The 19,219-nt window shown below is 41.5% G+C and overlaps 1 protein-coding gene across 1 annotated transcript in view; it reads left to right on the top strand.

Moving 5' to 3' along the window:
* The window catches only part of LOC124140501 (titin-like), a 461,816-nt gene that overhangs the window by 284,720 nt on the left and 157,877 nt on the right, over positions 1-19,219 (top strand). The window contains exons 174-198 of the mRNA XM_048381766.1: positions 413-715; positions 877-1,182; positions 1,662-1,964; positions 2,429-2,731; positions 2,893-3,198; positions 3,681-3,983; positions 4,213-4,515; positions 4,636-4,941; positions 5,201-5,503; positions 5,796-6,098; positions 6,701-7,006; positions 7,576-7,878; positions 8,337-8,642; positions 9,129-9,434; positions 10,201-10,503; positions 11,169-11,471; positions 12,974-13,279; positions 14,086-14,388; positions 14,761-15,063; positions 15,538-15,840; positions 16,256-16,555; positions 17,075-17,380; positions 17,704-18,009; positions 18,462-18,764; positions 18,894-19,199. Coding sequence (XP_048237723.1) covers positions 413-715; positions 877-1,182; positions 1,662-1,964; positions 2,429-2,731; positions 2,893-3,198; positions 3,681-3,983; positions 4,213-4,515; positions 4,636-4,941; positions 5,201-5,503; positions 5,796-6,098; positions 6,701-7,006; positions 7,576-7,878; positions 8,337-8,642; positions 9,129-9,434; positions 10,201-10,503; positions 11,169-11,471; positions 12,974-13,279; positions 14,086-14,388; positions 14,761-15,063; positions 15,538-15,840; positions 16,256-16,555; positions 17,075-17,380; positions 17,704-18,009; positions 18,462-18,764; positions 18,894-19,199 — 7,602 coding nt within the window. The remainder of the gene's footprint in view (positions 1-412; positions 716-876; positions 1,183-1,661; positions 1,965-2,428; positions 2,732-2,892; positions 3,199-3,680; positions 3,984-4,212; positions 4,516-4,635; positions 4,942-5,200; positions 5,504-5,795; positions 6,099-6,700; positions 7,007-7,575; positions 7,879-8,336; positions 8,643-9,128; positions 9,435-10,200; positions 10,504-11,168; positions 11,472-12,973; positions 13,280-14,085; positions 14,389-14,760; positions 15,064-15,537; positions 15,841-16,255; positions 16,556-17,074; positions 17,381-17,703; positions 18,010-18,461; positions 18,765-18,893; positions 19,200-19,219) is intronic.

Genomic DNA, 19,219 nt, shown 5'->3' with positions numbered 1-19,219 from the left:
AACTCCCCCTATGTATCATTGTCCATTCAAATATTCAGGGGGCAAATGTTTTATTGCCCAGCAGAATATTGTGCAGTGTTGCATCCCTTAGCTGTGCCACGATCTGCTTATTATGGTTCTGCATGATATCTCCCCAATGATGATCCATGGTTTGTCAGCTCCATACCCATGACTCTTGGATTTCACCAAAATGGTTAACAAATATGACCTGAGTCACAAAAAGCTTTTCTCCCCCATTAAAAGCATCACCAGTCCATCTCAGAGATGTTCAATTGCCTGACCTAAGTCGTTATATTTAAGAATTGGTTATCTTTTTCAAGGAAATTTTATGATAGGAAACAATGAACAAAGGTAAAACTAAAGCATGTTATGAAACAAAGATTTCCTCAACTTCATTGTCCGTTGGCTTCAGGCAAACCGTCCAAGCCTCAGGAGTTCAAGACATCCAAGATAGACAGGACATCAGTGACTCTGGAATGGAAGCCACCCAAGGACGATGGTGGATCTCCTCTGACTGGCTACATTGTTGAGAGGCGGGAGGCATCTCGCTCCTCATGGACCAAACTGGACAGAGTGAAGTCAGACATTCTTACATTGGAGGCTGTCAACCTGATCGAAGGCACCGACTACTACTTCCGTGTGTCAGCTGAGAACAAGATCGGTGTCAGTGAACCCAATGAGTTGGACAAACCAGTGACACCCAAGAGTCCTTATGGTAAGTAAATGTTGAAACTTCCGATCAAGAAGAATTTCATTTGGATTTTTATAAAATATCATATATATATCTGTAATATCCATTGTACGATATTTATATTAAGGTAGCAACGGTTGGTCAGAGGATAGATACAGACCAATGAAATTGTGTTTGTTTTGCAGACAAACCATCCAAGCCACGTGGTCCTCTGCTGATTGAGAACGTGACTGACCACTCCTGTGATCTGGAATGGAAGGCACCAGAGAGTGATGGCGGCCTGCCCCTCAAGAACTACATCATTGAGATGAGACCAGCCACAAGAACCACCTGGTCCAAGGCCGGTAAAGTTGACGGACAGACACTCAAGTTTACACCAGACAACCTCAATGAAGGAACTGAATACTTATTCCGCATCATTGCTGTTAATGACGAAGGAGAGAGTGAACCTCTTGAAGGCAAAGACTCTGCCAAGCCCAAGAAGGCTCTCAGTGAGTTTTTCAGAAAACAAATTATACTATTTTTAGGTTCTTGTGCTAATTGGAGATAGTAAGCAGATGTGTATATGTGACTGCTATAGTGTTTTTGCTAATGTTAGTAAACAATGGAAGAAAATTATTTCATACAAGTTTAAGTTAATATATACAGGTTTAGGAAAACATTTTTATGGCATTTAATTATTTGAAATCAAGTATGTAGAATTAAACATTTAAAGATGGATTCATCTCTTCTAATAATGCAGTCACAATTTGATATTTCTTTCATGTGTTGAGTGAGGTATGATGAGAGAGTTGAAACTAGAAATAACTAGTTAAAGATAGACTTTTTTCAGTTTTAAACAACAATCTAGTGAAACCTGTAAATTGCTATTTGACTTTGTAGACAATTCCAAAGTAAGTTTGAAATTCCACAGCCCTGACAGTGAGGGTCTGTCCTCATCACAATTGACCTTTGTTTCTTTTTTTTCCAGAACCTCCAGGTCCACCTCAGAACCTGCAGCCAGGCCATGTTGGACAGGACTACGTTGCCATTGAATGGAAGCCGCCAAAGGAAGATGGTGGTGCAAAGGTCACTCACTACAAGATCGAGAAATGTGAGGAGACATCCGATGAATGGATCAAGGTTGCAGAGATCAAATCCTATGACACAGCCTACAAGATCGAAAAACTGAAGGAGAATGTTGGTTACTTCTTTGCTGTCGTTGCCAAGAATGAGGTCGGCTATGGTGAAACTGCTGAGACTGACTCAGTGATCACGCCCAAGAAACCAGCTGGTACGTTGAGCTCACCTGTGTGACATCACTTCCTCTCTTGATACGACTCTTCCAACTCCCCCTATGTATCATTGTCCATTCAAATATTCAGGGGGCAAATGTTTTATGGCCCCGCAGAATATTGTGCAGTGTTGCATCCCTTTGCTGTGCCACGATCTGCTAATTATGGTTCTGCATGATATCTCTCCAACGATGATCCATGGTTTGTCAGCTCCATTCCCATGACTCTTGGATTTCACCAAAATGGTTAACAAATATGACCTGAGTCACAAAAAGCTTTTCTCCCCCATTAAAAGCATCACCAGTCCATCTCAGAGATGTTCAATTGCCTGACCTAAGTCGTTATATTTAAGAATTGGTTATCTTTTTCAAGGAAATTTTATGATAGGAAACAATGAACAAAGGTAAAACTAAAGCATGTTATGAAACAAAGATTCCTCAACTTCATTGTCCATTGGCTTCAGGCAAACCGTCCAAGCCTCAGGAGTTCAAGACATCCAAGATAGACAGGACATCAGTGACTCTGGAATGGAAGCCACCCAAGGACGATGGTGGATCTCCTCTGACTGGCTACATTGTTGAGAGGCGGGAGGCATCTCGCTCCTCATGGACCAAACTGGACAGAGTGAAGTCAGACATTCTTACATTGGAGGCTGTCAACCTGATCGAAGGCACCGACTACTACTTCCGTGTGTCAGCTGAGAACAAGATCGGTGTCAGTGAACCCAATGAGTTGGACAAACCAGTGACACCCAAGAGTCCTTATGGTAAGTAAATGTTTAAACTTCAGATCAGGAAGAATTTCATTTGGATTTTTATAAAATATCATATATATATCTGTAATATCCATTGTACGATATTTATATTAAGGTAGCAACGGTTGGTCAGAGGATAGATACAGACCAATGAAATTGTGTTTGTTTTGCAGACAAACCATCCAAGCCACGTGGTCCTCTGCTGATTGAGAACGTGACTGACCACTCCTGTGATCTGGAATGGAAGGCACCAGAGAGTGATGGCGGTCTGCCCCTCAAGAACTACATCATTGAGATGAGACCAGCCACAAGAACCACCTGGTCCAAGGCCGGTAAAGTTGACGGACAGACACTCAAGTTTACACCAGACAACCTCAATGAAGGAACTGAATACTTATTCCGCATCATTGCTGTTAATGACGAAGGAGAGAGTGAACCTCTTGAAGGCAAAGACACAGCCAAGCCCACGAAGGCTCTCAGTGAGTGTGCAGAAAGTTTCCTCAGTCATTATTGTAAAGTTTTGCCAATCAAAAATGTTAAGACTTGCCTGTTTTGATAGAGAAACATGCCCATTGTAAAAGTGAAATCTTGCCTGTTAAAAGTGTAATGTCCCACTCATTATAACTGTAAAATCAAATTTCTGCAGTTTCCTGAAGTGATATTGCTCTTGCACTGATCCATATAGTGTAGCTAATGGGACAAGTATTGGTCATACATCTAGTCAATCAATATTAACCCATGTCCATCAAACCTCCCTCTGTGCGTTATGTAAGAACAAGTTCTTTTGAGAGCAATATATGGTGATGTTTTTCATAGAAACAACTGTATATTGATAACCATGTATCTAAGAAATTAATACACTTCATGGAGGATTATTCTTGAAATGGTGATTGAGCAGTGAGTAAGCTAAGCTCATTTACTGAGTTGTATTTTCATCACAAATTCCTTTTTTCGCTCACAGAACCTCCAGGTCCACCCCGGAACCTACAGCCAGGCCATGTTGGACAGGACTACGTTGCCATTGAATGGAAGCCACCAAAGGAAGATGGTGGTGCCAAGGTCACTCACTACAAGATTGAGAAATGTGAGGCGACATCGGATGAATGGATCAAGGTTGCAGAGATCAAATCTTATGACACAGCCTACAAGATCGAGAAACTGAAGGAGAATGTTGGTTACTTCTTTGCTGTCACTGCCAAGAATGAGGTCGGCTATGGTGAAACTGCTGAGACTGACTCAGTGATCACACCTAAGAAACCAGCTGGTACGTTGGACACTGTTTGCTTGTTTCCAGTATTATCTGTCTCCTTTTATTTTTTGTACTTATGATTGAATAATGTTTCTCTCATTCTCTAAACTCTTTTTTTCAACAGAACAATATATAAAAAACACCTGTCAAATTGTTCCAAGATTAGTATAACCATACCAGCCTCACGTTCATTTGAAAGAAATCCTTGATCCAACAATTTATATTATATCACATTGTTATTCAGGCAAACCATCCAAGCCTCAGGAGTTCAAGACATCCAAGATAGATCGGACATCAGTGACTCTGGAATGGAAGCCACCCAAGGACGATGGTGGATCTCCTCTGACTGGCTACATTGTTGAGAGGCGGGAGGCATCTCGCTCCTCATGGACCAAACTGGACAGAGTGAAGTCAGACATTCTTACATTGGAGGCTGTCAACCTGATCGAAGGCACCGACTACTACTTCCGTGTGTCAGCTGAGAACAAGATTGGTGTCAGTGAACCCAATGAGTTGGACAAACCAGTGACACCCAAGAGTCCTTATGGTAAGTGAAGGTTCTAATAAAACCACTGAAAGGTTAAATAACATGAAATCTTTATCTTGTGTTCAGTAATTTTCAAATACATATTCCATAAAAAAATGCAATATTTATATGTTATTGCAGACAAACCATCCAAGCCACGTGGTCCCCTGCTGATTGAGAATGTGACTGACCACTCCTGTGATCTGGAATGGAAGGCACCAGAGAGTGATGGCGGTCTACCACTGAAGAACTACATCATTCAGATGAGACCAGCCACAAGAACCACCTGGTCCAAGGCTGGTAGAGTGGATGGACAGACACTCAAGTTTACACCAGACAATCTTGATGAAGGAACTGAATACCTCTTCAGAGTAATTGCAGTCAATGATGAGGGAGAGAGTGAACCTCTGGATTCCAAGGAAGCCATCAAGCCAATGAAGTCTCTCAGTAAGTTTGTAGATTTGTCTTGACAACTATCCTGGTAAATGATGTTTAGTTGGTAAAAGCCAATATTCTATGGCCAATACCATCTGCCCCTGTCCCCAGCATGATATGGTTGTAAGAGCCACCTTTATGAGTATCAGGTGGTCACAATGGTGTCACCTCACTGTGGATTGTTCTGACTATGGTTTAGAATAACATCTCTCAGTTTACACCTATGTTGAACATCATTTGATGACTTATTGTTCTGATTTTGTTTTTTCAGAACCTCCAGGTCCACCACAGAACCTGAAGCCAGGTCGTGTCGGTCAGTACTACGTCGCCCTGGAGTGGAACCCACCCAAGGAAGATGGTGGTGCTAAGGTCACTCACTACAAGATCGAGAAATGTGAGGAGAAGTCAAAGGAATGGGTCAAGGTCGATGAGGTCAAGTCCTACGACACAGCATACAAGGTCGAGAAGCTCAAGGAGAATGTTGGGTACTTCTTTGCTGTCACTGCAAAGAATCAAGTTGGCTATGGTGAAACTGCCGAGACTGACTCAGTCATCAAACCAAGAAAGCCAGAAGGTCAGTCCACAGATAGAGTTTTTGTTGTATATTATTCCAGTGATCTTTGACCATAAAAAGTTAACTAAACCATGTTTCAATTTGGGTAGTGACGTAGCCTTGATAAATTATTTAGTGTCAAGCTAAAAACCAAGGTTTTATTCCCATAATGGATACTATGAGTGAAACTTTGGTGTTTCCTTGCTGGGATATAACTGTGAAAGTGTAAGAATAATCTTCACTCTTTTTAAGGGTGTACTGTTTTGTATGTTTGTGGTAACATTTATTATAGTCCTTAAATCATTTGCTTTAGGACCTCCTGGTCCACCAAAGTCTCTCAAGACTGCTGATGTCGAGCGAACATCCCTGAACCTGGTCTGGGAGCCTCCAAAAGATGATGGTGGTTCACCAATCACAGGCTACATCATAGAGAGACGGGAAGCTTCTCGTACCAACTGGACCAAGATTGACCGTGTTGATGCCAAGACGCTGAAGACCAAGGCTCAGAATCTGGTGGAGGGCACAGAATACTCCTTCCAGGTGTCGGCTCAGAACAAAGTGGGAGTCAGTGAACCTATTGAAATAGACAGAGGTGTCACCCCCAAGAGCCAGTTCAGTGAGTATCTCAGCCACCGCATATAACAATTAGGATGCATCCTTGGTTGTACAGGGTATTACACATATCCATTCTAATATTATAATTACCCTTGACCCATTTACACCATTGGAAGTGATGACACAATCTCCATTTCTCTGATCACTAACTTAGCACAAAATTTCCCTTCCTCATGAACAAATATTTGATTGGGTGGCGACTGACTGTTGTGTCTTCAAATGACTCTATAATGCTATGGTCACAAATGGGTCCAGGGTATTAATCAGTACAGAAATGAGATTGATACACAGCATAATCAAGGATGAGTTTAATGTGGAATTTGAAAACTATTTGATAATTTTCTCTTGAGAATCTATCTGATGTGAAATGTGAAAGATCTTAGTGACCAAAATGAGATACCAAATGTTGTTGTTTTTTGTGTGAAACAATATGAATTAAAGATGTTTAGGAAGAATCTTGAATGTTTGCCTATGTTAGTGATAGATATATTCTGAGGATTAGTTTCTGTTAGTTATTCTATTTTCACATCAGTAGAATACTGATTTTATGGATTTATGCATGTAATTAGTTTTAGAGTGTCTATATATTTAACTTTATTTCAGCCAAGCCATCAAAACCAAGAGGACCCATTGATACAGACAATCTGACTGACCATTCCGTTGACCTGACATGGAAGGTTCCTGATGCTGATGGAGGTCTGCCCATCACTGGATACATCATCGAGTACAGACCAGCCACCAGATCCTCCTGGATGAAGTCAGGCAAAGTTGATGGAAAGACCTTGACCTTCACTGCAAATGACCTTCGTGAAGGCCAGGAATACTTCTTCCGGGTCATTGCTGTCAACGATGAGGGAGAGAGTGAACCACTCGAGAGCAAGGACACAGTCAAGCCTGTTAAAGAACTTGGTATGTTTTGATCAAATGTAAAACTGTGAATAAGTAGAAAAGCAGTTCCTCTTAAAGTAACTCATTTCAATATTTATTTGGACGAATAAGACAGGAATCTTTGTCTTGGTTTTGATGCATGGCTGACATCAGAAAAACATGTCAGTATTTTATGTATGCATGAAGAAAAGTAATTCTCTGCTGTCGATGCGGAATGTCAGATACAAGTTCCCTATGAACTAATGGCTGTTTGGAATTAAGCAATCCGTGAAGATCAGGGTTTGGATAGGTTTAGCAAACCATTCTTGCTGTAAAAGGCTATGCTTGTCGTAAGAGGAGACTAACGGGATTGGGTGGTCTGGCTCGCTGACTTGGTTGATGCATGTGATCGTGTAACAATTGCAAAGATCAATGGTCATGATGTCAATCACTGGATTGTCTGGTCCAGACTTGATTATTTCCAGTCCGCCGTCATGTAGCGGGAATATTGCTGAGTGCGGCGTTAAACCACAAACAAAGGTATTAAGCCTTTGAGTATGATCCTTTTATTACTCGTCTGAACTGCATCCTAATTGTACCTTTCATCTCAGAACCCCCAGGACCACCCAGGAACCTGAAGCCTGGTCGTGTCGGTCAGTACTACGTCGCCCTGGAGTGGAACCCACCCAAGGAAGATGGTGGTGCCAAGGTCACTCACTACAAGATCGAGAAGAAGGAGGAGAAAGCTAAAGACTGGACCACTGTGGAAGAAATCAAGTCTTACGACACAGCTTACAAGGTGGAGAGCTTGAAGGAAAATGTCGGCTTGTTATTCCGTGTATCAGCTAAGAATCAAGTTGGCTATGGCAGTTCTGTGGAAACAGATGCTGTCATCACACCCAAGAAGCCTGAAGGTGAGGACATGGATGCTAATAGTGATGAAAATTTATGGATGTGAACTCAATTCTACTGTCATTCCTTGATAGTGGCACCTTGATAATGGCATCTTGATATTGACTTATTGATAATGGTACCTTCATAACCATCCATTGGCAATACTATATCGATAATGTCATCTTCATGATGGTAACTTGATAATAACATATTGATAATGGTAGCTTGATATTGTATCTATGTTTGTTGTTGAATGCTGCACTCAGCAATTTTCCAGCTGTATGATAATGGTCTGTAAATAATTGAGTCTGGACCAGATCAATAATCTTAATTATAATCATAGTATCTTTGTCATCTTTTGGAGGAAAATAACATGGAATCATTGTAATTTTGGTAGCAGGTGTTCTGTAATAATGTGGAAATGCTCTCATTGTCAGTCCATAACATCAATGATCAGTTTAAATCCTTGTTCTTACAGGCCCTCCAAGTGCACCAGAAGGTCCAGTTAAGTTCTCTGATGTTGACCGCACAGCCTTGACCTTCAGCTGGTCACCTCCCAAATCTGATGGTGGATCTCCTCTCACTGGCTACGTTCTTGAGCGCCGGGAAGCATCCCGGCCCAAGTGGACACCACTTGACCGCGTTGGACCTAAAGTCCTCTCCCACAGGGCTGAGAAGCTTATTGAAGGCACTGAATACAACTTCCGTATATCTGCAGAAAACAAACATGGTGTCAGTGAGCCTCTTGAAACCGAAACTGGAACTGTCCTCAAGAGCCCATACAGTGAGTTCATGACTCGATTTAACAGATGATTGATTTCATAACATTTGTTTTACTTTTAATTGAGATTAATTCATTATCTTGATTGAATGAGGAGCAAAGCATTCACATAAAGTGTTAAATTACTGTCATGTAAAAAGGCAAAAACATGTAAACTTCTGGTCCTCCAAATTTGGGCGTTGATGTTGATGTATGCAGAGCTACAGATAAGAAGCGTATTTGGGTAAAATACCCCCCAAAATATTTAAAACCCAATTACTTTCAATTAACTTGCGTACAAACGCATGTATTAAATGAAAAACTGAAATGTATAAAAACAGCATGCGCAAATACCCAATGAAGCTTTTTTTAGCATGCATACAAAGGAGCTAATTTCCAAAACACAATTACGAGCTCATTTACTTCCCGAGTCAAGCCTATTGCTGTATTTATACTTGATGTGACCTTAGTATTGCACCTCCTTATATGGATACTGTATGCCATTCACAGACAAACCATCCAAACCTCGAGGTCCTCTGAATGTGGACAATGTGACCTGCGACACAGCTGATCTCACCTGGAAGTCCCCAGATAGTGATGGCGGTCTGCCCATCAAGCACTACATCATCGAGATGAGGCCAAGCAGTAAGATGGTATGGAGCAAGATTGGCAAGGTTGATGCTGACAAGACCTCCTTCACAGCTCAGGACCTGAAGGAAGGAACGGACTACTACTTCCGTGTCATCGCTGTCAATGATGAAGGCGACAGTGATGCTCTTGAGACCAAGGACACCATTAGGCCACTCAAGAAGATCTGTAAGTATTAAGCTTTGTGATAACTTTTGTGGAACATATTACAAACTACGCCTGTTTATGATTCTGTGAGAGTTTGACTGGACAGCCTTGTGATTAAAAAGGAACATTGCTCCATGACATGTTGCCAATTTCAAGCCAAGGCCTCAGTGCCATGAGTGAACCTGTTAATTATCTTTGTGTGTTCGACCGCCTCCATGGTCTAGTGGTAGAGCGTCTGCCCAGAGAGCGGAAGGTCCAGGGTTAAATCCCCGGCCGCGTCATACCAAAAGGCATTAAAAGATGGTACTTGTTGTTACCCTGTCTGGCGCTCGGCAATAAAGTTCTAAAACAAGGACTGCTCGGCCCGGAGTCCGTATACTTTGTCTGGGGTATCCATGTTAAACTGCGGCATGATATCTCAGTGTGCTAGCGTTATAAATCGGCATCAGTCCGGACTAGTACAAGCAGCCACACACACACATGCACATTGCTATATAAGCGCAATAATCTTGGACACAACGTTAAACCAAATTTCACCTCACCTCAAATCTTTGTGTGTTCAGGGTAATATTTAATTGCTGTAACTGCTCTAAACTTTAGATAGCAGATATAATATGGATAAAATTTTGCAAAATATGGAGCAAAAACATGCTTGATTTTGATTCTGGGAACAATGTTTGAAAAACAAGAAAAAAACATTGCACAAAGATATGAGACGTCCAATCATGTATGCAAGAGATGTTACAACACAAGCCAGGTGTTGATGCAAGATTTATGTTGTTCTTAGTGCCACCTGGATCACCAAGGAGTCTTAAGGTCACCAAGGTTGGTCCTGACTTTGTCATGCTTGACTGGAAGGCTCCTCTGGAAGATGGCGGAGCTAAGATCACCAACTACAAAATTGAGAAGTGTGAGGATACATCTGACGAATGGGTGAAAGTTGAAGAAGTCAAGTCCTATGACACCAGCTTCAAGGTGGAGAAACTGAAGGAGAATGTTGGCTACTACTTTGCTGTATCTGCCAAGAATGAGGTCGGCTTTGGTGAACCCGCAGAAACAGAAGATTCTGCCAAGCCTAAGAAGCCTGAGAGTGAGTAACTTACTTTCAGCTGTCATGAATGTGTGATAGTTTGTGTTGTGTGTGTCGAATTCATTAATCTCTGCCATAGTGGATTTGTATTCAAAGTCAGATGGCCAAGTTATCTTAGTTATTAGGATTGTTATTAGTTTGATTCCTAAATTTGCCTTGATTATTCACCATCGCTCTCAGCACCTTTCTCATGCTTATTGGTAAACACCTGTGTCACTATGAGATATCCTCCCACATAATATTGATATGCTTCAGGTGAACCTGAATACTGTAGTGAATAACAATTATGACAACTCTCTTACTCACCATTACAAGAAAGTTTGAAATGTAGTGAGAGATGTATTATGCAGCGGTAGAAACTAACAGTTTTGGTCCACTGGTCCTTATAATGATAACATATAGCCAAACCCTTCAAAATGGCAAATTTCTACCGGTCCTTATGATACCTTAATTATAAGGGAGTTTGGCAAGGACGACAGGACTAGTGCCAATTTCTAAAGCTGTATTATGTAGTTTAACCAGTTATGCATCATAAACAAGGACTATATTTGAAGGTCTGTCTGTAGTATATCATGGAAGATATGCAGTGTATTCCACTCCAAATCATATATAGACAGTAGAAAAAAATCTTCATGGAGGTACATCTTGCATCTTGTCTTTTTCAGCCAAGCCACACAAGTGTGAGAACCTGACTGTCAAAGATCTGGAGCGCACAGAACTGACTCTGGAATGGACTCCACCAAAGAATGATGGAGGATCACCCATCACTCAATACATCCTTGAGAAGAAGGAAGCAAAGCACCCCACTTGGTCCCGCGTCGACAAGGTGTCCTCAAAGAAGACCTCCCATCACGTAGCTAACCTCATTGAAGGCACTGAATACGTGTTCCGCATCTCAGCTGAGAACAAACATGGTGCCAGTGAACCGCTGGAGACAAGCAAGGGCTACACTCCTAAGAGTCTCTATGGTAAGTCTTCTTACTGTGTGATCTGGCTGGTTGTGTGCCATCATTAGAACATAGCCTTGAGCGTGGTCATTTTGTCTGGCCAACTCTTAAATTATTTACAGGGCACTATGATAGATGACTGTGGAGTCAAACAGGATTCACTTATCACTTGATTTCGGTTCTTTATTATGCCCCAAACACCCACCTCACATATTTCACTAGAAAATTCTGGTACAGAAATTTGTCATTCAGGCACTGTTTTGTGTTTTAATATCATGAATTGTGATGTGCAAAAACATTAGTTTTTGATGAAACCACATTTGTGACTTTATTAATATTAATAGAGAGAAAAAAAGCTCACAACTGCGCTCATTGATTTACAAATAGCAACTTCATCGAACATAATATAGGATGACGTCACAAACAAGAAACGTGACTCCATTGACATCAAATAGCAATAGAATAGATAGCAGCCCATTGTTTGGGAAATGCGGACTGCTTTCAAGTTCCTGAAGATTTCTGATTTCTGATTTCTGCGGGCAATTTTATGATAATTATATCCATTTAGCAATAATAATTGTTTAAACGTCCACATTTAATGCATTATATATTCCATTGTTAACATTTGTGTTTAAACTAAAGCATTGTATCGGAAACATATGTACTGGTCCTGTCATTTATACCGGTTGTAGGGGCGGTCGGGTAGCCTAGTGGTTAAAGCGTTCGCTCGTCACGCCGAAGACCCGGGTTCGATTCCCGACATGGGTACAATGTGTGAAGCCCATTTCTGTAGTCCCCCGCCGTGATATTGCTGGAATATTGCTAAAAGCGGCGTAAAACCATACTCACTCACTCACTCACTATACCGGTTGTAAGTGTCAAATTTTTATTTTGACATCACATATGCGATGAATATACAAACAGTGTACACTTTTCGGTAAATAAATTTGGTATGGTATCTTTAGTTGCCATATACAGTGTCATATTAGGTTAGATGAAAAATATTATTTCTTGTCGGCAACTAAAGACACCATAACTAATAGTATTATAACTGTATGAATATTGGTGAAGGGAGTTCTAAGTTTTCCAAGTTGTGGTAATGGAGAATTTTGAGAAAGGGGGAACTTGAATTGGGATGCGATTATTGCAAGGCTGCTTGATGTAAGTAGTTCCTTGATGGATGACGACCAGCTTGTATCCTGGCTCATTGTGTGTAGTTATATCCTGTGGATTGTTGATCATACTATCAGCCATTGGTTTCATTGGTTCAGACTTGGTTACCTTAAAGCTACTATGATGCACTTGACTGGGGCATTAGTATCATCCACTCACTCACTCCTTCTGTGGGAATGTTAATTCAGAAAGAACTCAATCTGATTGTAAAATATACCCTCTATCTGCAGTTTCAACTTAACAGATGCATATTGTTATGAAAAGATTTCTACTTTTGTGTATTTCTTGTTCCATTGTCTGTATGAATTTTGAGTCTATTGTACTCATTTCATGACATCCCCTGTCCTCAGATAAACCAAGCAAGCCCCTTGGTCCACTCAAGTTCTCTGACATTACCCATGAGTCTGTGGTCCTGACCTGGCAGCCATCTGAGAGTGATGGAGGAACGCCACTCACTGGCTACCTCATAGAGTACCGTGATGCTCGCCGACCTACCTGGATGAAGACAGCCACTGTTGGCCCTGACGTCCACAAGCACACAGTCCAGGATCTGATAGAGGGTTCGGAGTACTTCTTCCGTGTGACCGCCATCAATGCTGAAGGTCACAGCCAGCCCCTAGAGAGCAAGGATGCCGTCAAGCCTCAGAGGGAGCTGAGTAAGTACAAAACATGGATTTGTCATGTTCTCAGGTGCTTTCATTTCTGAATTGAGAATGTATTAATAAATATGAAACTCGGTCGGGACTGTCAGCTTTAACTGCTGAATAGAAAATAAGGTTTGATATAACAAAATCAGGTATGGTAAGTTAAAATTAAGCCAGAATGAACTATTCTTAAGATTATCATTTGTCATTATCATCCCTGCCTGCCTCCATTGAAAATCTTCAGGTAAACTTATTTTATGTTTGTTGAGAGTCAAGCCATGAAGAATAGTACCTGTGTGTCTAAAACAAGGACTTGTCTTCTCAGGTACCCCCAACAGAAGAAATACATCATTAACATCATGATAACCAATGAATATAAATAAATAACACTTAAGTACCACAACGTTTTATGCTCAAATAAGATGAGGCCAGATTTGATTTAACAAGGTCAGATAATGTAAAATAATGACATTGAGACCAGTATGAATAAGTCAGATCATCATCCCAACCTGGCTCACACTCTTTATAGCATCCTGCATTGTTTCATGTGATTTGCTTGGCCCAAATGACCAATTTAATCACCCTGCTCTTTTTGCATAAAAATTAAAATAAAATACCATCCTCATCACTTTTCTTGAAACACTGTATGATAATTTATGCCAAACTATTATGTGAATCAAAAAGACATATTTCCTTCTGTTGCCTTATGGCCCTGGCTGATACTATTTTGTTTGGACAAACACAATAAAGTTTTGGGATTTTAGATTGTCCAAGGTTGATCTCAATATATTTCTTATGCTGTCATTTCCTTCTTCCAGGCCCTCCAGGTGCTCCTGCTGGAATCAAGGTCAAGGACATTGGCAAGGATTCTGTTACACTCACATGGACACCACCAAAGGATGATGGAGGTTCCAAGGTGACAGGTTACGTTATCAAAGTGCGCGAAGAGAAGAGCAAAGAATGGACGAGTGCTGGCAATGTCCGTGGCACCGATAGTACATTCGTTGTCAAGAACCTGAAGGAGGAACATGGATACTTCTTCTCAGTGACTGCTGAGAACAAGATTGGCACTGGTCAAACTCTGGAAACAGACAGTCCAATCTCACCTAAGAGACCAATTGGTGAGTGTTGATCAGGAACAAACAGCCATACATGTACATAAATGGACAAATATCATACACAATCAAACAAGTTCACACTTCCTTTCTTTGTTATGTCCACCCTACATGAGTTTATTTCCTTATATTTTTATAAACTTCTTAAACATTATACCAAGTTTGTTCTGTCAAAGAAATGAAATGGGTTAACCTTAATTACATAATCACATGATGTATCTGACTGCAAATGACAAGAATTTACTTTGTTATAATGAATAATCTTGTTTATCCTTGCATCAGATTTGATGCAAACATTGGTTTAGATCTAGATACTTGCCAAGGGTTTCTGTCAGTACCTAACTCTAGATACTCACCAAGGCATCCTTTCCTTTCTAGCCAAACCAGCAACCCCAGAAGGCCCTATTGTCTTCAGTGAAATCCAGAAGACCAGTCTGACCTTGACCTGGAAACCCCCGAAGAGCGATGGAGGATCTCCTCTCACCGGCTATGCCATCGAGCGCCGTGATGGCTACAAGATGACCTGGTCTCCAGTTACCATAGTGAAGCCAAACATGACCAGCTTCTGTGTCCAGAACCTCAAGGAGGGACAGGAATATGTGTTCCGAGTCTCTGCTGAGAACCTCATGGGCAGATCTGAAGCTCTGGAATCAGACAAAGTCATTCCGAAGAGTCCATTCAGTATGTATTATCATTATGTTTATTGTTCTTGAGTACATTGATTTAAAGATGATGAGGGTCTGTTGAAGTGGATCAGACATTGTGCCTACTTTTAGTATTAATTCATAATGTACAAAAGAATCTAGGCGTTACATTTTACTCTGTAATAAATTTATCATTACTTGTCATCAAATGTAACCATCTGATTGGCTTTACAAGTCTGCCAGCCTATACAGACATCCTGATGTTATTGTGCTTAATGTAATATCACTTGCTTGCCTTGACTTAAATTGCCTTGATTCTGTTTGCAAGTTTCCCTACAGAGAATGTAACATGTCTAATTGTGACAGAAAAATATTTAACAGAAATAAATCTCTGTAACTTGACCTTGTTATCTGTATTAAAATCCCGGATTACAAGATTTTAGAAGGTGGACATTCAAATTGACCTTGCCTATGTACAAAGCAATTTTAACATCTACTATTGCTATTGCAGAGGTACCCAGTGCCCCAGAGGCTCCCATTGAGGCAACAGAGATCACAGCCACAAGTGTCAGCATCAAGTGGAAGCCACCCAAGTCTGATGGGGGTACCCCACTCACTGCGTACATCATCGAGCGCCGTGATGCTACACGCATGACCTGGATCAAGGTCGACAAGGTCAAGCCAAACATCACCACCTATTGCATCCAGGATCTGGTCACAAACAACGAGTACTTCTTCCGTGTCATCGCTGAAAATGCAGAGGGCATGAGCCCACCTTTGGACTCACCCAAATTCAAGCCCGTTAGAAAAGCAGGTCAGTGTCTTTAATGTTTAACAGTTGATTGTTATATGCCTGTAAAATGTACTTCTCTGGGTTCAGGCCGTTTGTATCATATGTACAATTTGGCTGCTGTCATATCTTTTTGAAGATGTAAATTCATGATTAACGCTTCTACTCTTAATTCTTAAAGCATACCTGGTTTGGGGCAAAAGTAGGGGTCATGAATATATTTATACTATGAGAAATCCTCCCACACATTTGGGGACACCAAGAAGGTTGTCACACATTTTACCCTTCTGGGGCATTGAACCCAAGGTTTTGGTGTAAAGAGTGACCTTCTAAGCTGACCTATATGGGACAATTTTAGCATTAACATTGCTTTGTGGAACGGGCCCTACAGTATTTATGGTGACAGACAACTGACAAGCACCATGTGTTATATCTCCAGAGGCACCCACACCACCAAAAGGACCAGTCCGCTTCAGTGATGTGGAAGCAACATCTCTGACCTTGACCTGGTATGAGCCAGAAGATGATGGTGGATCACCACTCACAGACTACATCATCGAGGTCAGCTCAGACAGCACCGACTGGACCGAGTTCAAGAAGGTGGACAGCCGGAAGACCGAGTACAAGGCTCACAACCTGAAGGAGGGCAAGAAGCTCTACTTCCGCATCAAGGTTGCCAACGATGTTGGTGTCAGCAAGCCAATTGAGGCTGAGCCTGTCACACCAAGAAGACCCCCAGGTGAGTCTTAATCAGTAGCAGAAAACAACACAGGTTACCAGAGGATCACAGATTTTGAAAAAGGGGGTTGTGCACTACTCTCGTCATGAAGTGAACAAAAAAACAGGGAAGGACTGACGGGTTGACATGGAAGGTTTTGAAACAAGTGGGGTGTGAACTGGGGAGATGCAGACTATGTTCATCAGTACATTTGCTGAATAGGACGAGATATGACAAGGGTCCTTAATATGTTCATATAATGTTTTTAAAGTTTTGTTCATTTTTTTAATTCTGCTGATCTAGTGGGTTGAAAGGATCCTTGTCATACCTTGTCTTTTTCTCAGATTAATTCAAGGTAAAAGACTTACCAGCCTGATGCTAATGGAGAATGTCATTCTCCAAAAGATGCCTCATAAACCAGTTAGAACAGTGGTGATTGTCCTCAGTTTCTGTAAATTGACATGACAGCAAGATTCCTGTATTTTCGCCCTTTAATTCAGGGTAATATACTATTGCTAAAAGAAGATGTTGTTTTCACAGAGCTGCCAGGCAAACCAGTAGGACCTCTTGAAGTACTGGACATCCAACGTACCAACATCAGCATCAGATGGAAGCCACCCAAGGATGATGGCGGTGTACCACTCACAGCATACGTCATTGAGAAGCGGGATGCCAAGAGGATGACCTGGGCAAAGGTTGATCGAATCAAGCCAGACATCACCACATATACTGTCCAGAACCTTGTTGAAGGCAGTGAATACTTCTTCCGTGTCTTTGCTGAAAACTCAGTGGGACTTAGCAAACCTCTCGAATCAGAGAAGGCATACATCCCCAAGAGTCCATTTGGTGAGTTTGAATTGATGGATCCTCTTTTATATCTTTGTTTTTAATTACCGATACCTGGAGCTTAGTTAAATTGAGGATACGTCTTCCCTTTCTCAGGTGTTAATGGGGTCCCAGAAGTTCACTTGTCACATTGAAAGTCTGACTTTGATTCTCCTCATGGAAACAGCTATAGGCAATCATGTTATGTTTTAGTGATCCCACAATGCTATGAATGCCACTTGTCAGTATCAAATGTGGAAGATCTATTTTTAACAAATTACTCTCCAAATTATCACCAAACTTTGTGACAATGTATTGAATGGTATTGTCTTCTCTTATTTCAGATGTTCCATCTGCACCCACTGGACCAATCAAGGTGTTCGATGTGACTGAGGACAGTTGTGTGTTGGAATGGAAGCCCCCTCAGAGTGATGGTGGAACTCCACTCACCAAATACATCATCGAGATGCGTGATGTCCGTCGCTCCGTGTGGAACAGAGTTGACGAGGTCAAGCCAACAGAACTGGAGTATGAGGTGTTCAACCTGGTGCTGGGCAACGAGTACATGTTCCGCATCATTGCAGTCAATGCAGAGGGAGAAGGACCTCCTCTCAACTTGATCGAAGCAGTCCAGCCAATGAGAGAACTAGGTCAGTTGGTCCACAAGGAAAATAATTCTGTTGCTTACCTTCATGTAGGAAAGTCTCCTTTGATGATTCAAGGTCAGAGTAGTAGTCTAGCTCCCTTGCTTGTCATAAGAACAGATTTAAATGAGATTCTGGTAATCGCCATGTGTGCTTGGGCTGACTTGTGTCACTGTATGATCATTACTTCTTCTATCAACTACTATTGAATGGCCATGACAGGGCTGTAGTCATATGGCTGAAATATTGCTGCTGTGGCACAAAACAACAATCACTCACATTGAATTTGAAGGAAAGTGCTCAGAAAAGCTGCATGCAAAAATTGCTACAGAATTATTGTGGAGCAAAGCTATTTTCACTCACTCATGTACAAGAGGTTTTCGTGAAAGAAATTAGGCAACCTTTTTTGTAAGCCTGAGAGTCCCACATTGTAACATAATATTCTTTAACTTCCTCAGAACCCCCAGGCCCCCCACTGTTTGTGCGGGTCAGCAAGATCACCAAGAAGTCTGTCACTATTGACTGGGGTACACCCTCTGATGATGGTGGCTCCAAGATCACTCGCTACCACATCTACACCTCAAAGAAGACAAGGGGAGAGTGGAAGGAGGTTGCCAAGGTCAAGGCCTTTGACTCTGACTATGAAGTACAAGATCTTGAGGAAGGCCAAGACTACTTCTTCGCAGTTGCTGCAGAGAACGAAGTCGGCATTGGCAAGATGGCAGAAACAGAAGCTGCTGCTAAGCCCCAGAAACCAATGGGTAAGAAGAAGAGGAAGAGGATGTTTAAATTATCTCAGTAGACAAGTTTTGATTTATACTAATATAATATCCAGGTAATATTTCAGTAAAAATTGAAAGATCTCTTTCTCATTTTCTACTTTATTGCAGAACGACCTTCACCTCCAACCCCACCACTTGAAGCCACAGACGTTCAACGGGAACAGGTGACCTTGACCTGGAAGGCATCAAAGAGTGACGGTGGTTCGCCTATCTTGCATTATGTCCTGCAGAAGCGTGAAAGCTGGAAGACATCTTGGACAGAGGTCACTAAGGTCAAGCCGAACATATTCTCATACTGTGTCCAAAACCTGCGTGAAGGCCAAGAATATTACTTCCGCGTGTTTGCAGAGAACCAGGTTGGAGCATCTGATGCCATCCAGACCGAGGTCGGCATTACTCCAAGATCTCCATTCAGTAAGTACTTGGTTAGCATG

This window comes from Haliotis rufescens, unplaced genomic scaffold (genome assembly GCF_023055435.1).
Source record: "Haliotis rufescens isolate VD_foot unplaced genomic scaffold, xgHalRufe1.0.p SCAF_4, whole genome shotgun sequence".
Classification (NCBI taxonomy): domain Eukaryota; kingdom Metazoa; phylum Mollusca; class Gastropoda; order Lepetellida; family Haliotidae; genus Haliotis; species Haliotis rufescens.
This window is presented reverse-complemented; position numbering and strand designations above follow the sequence as displayed.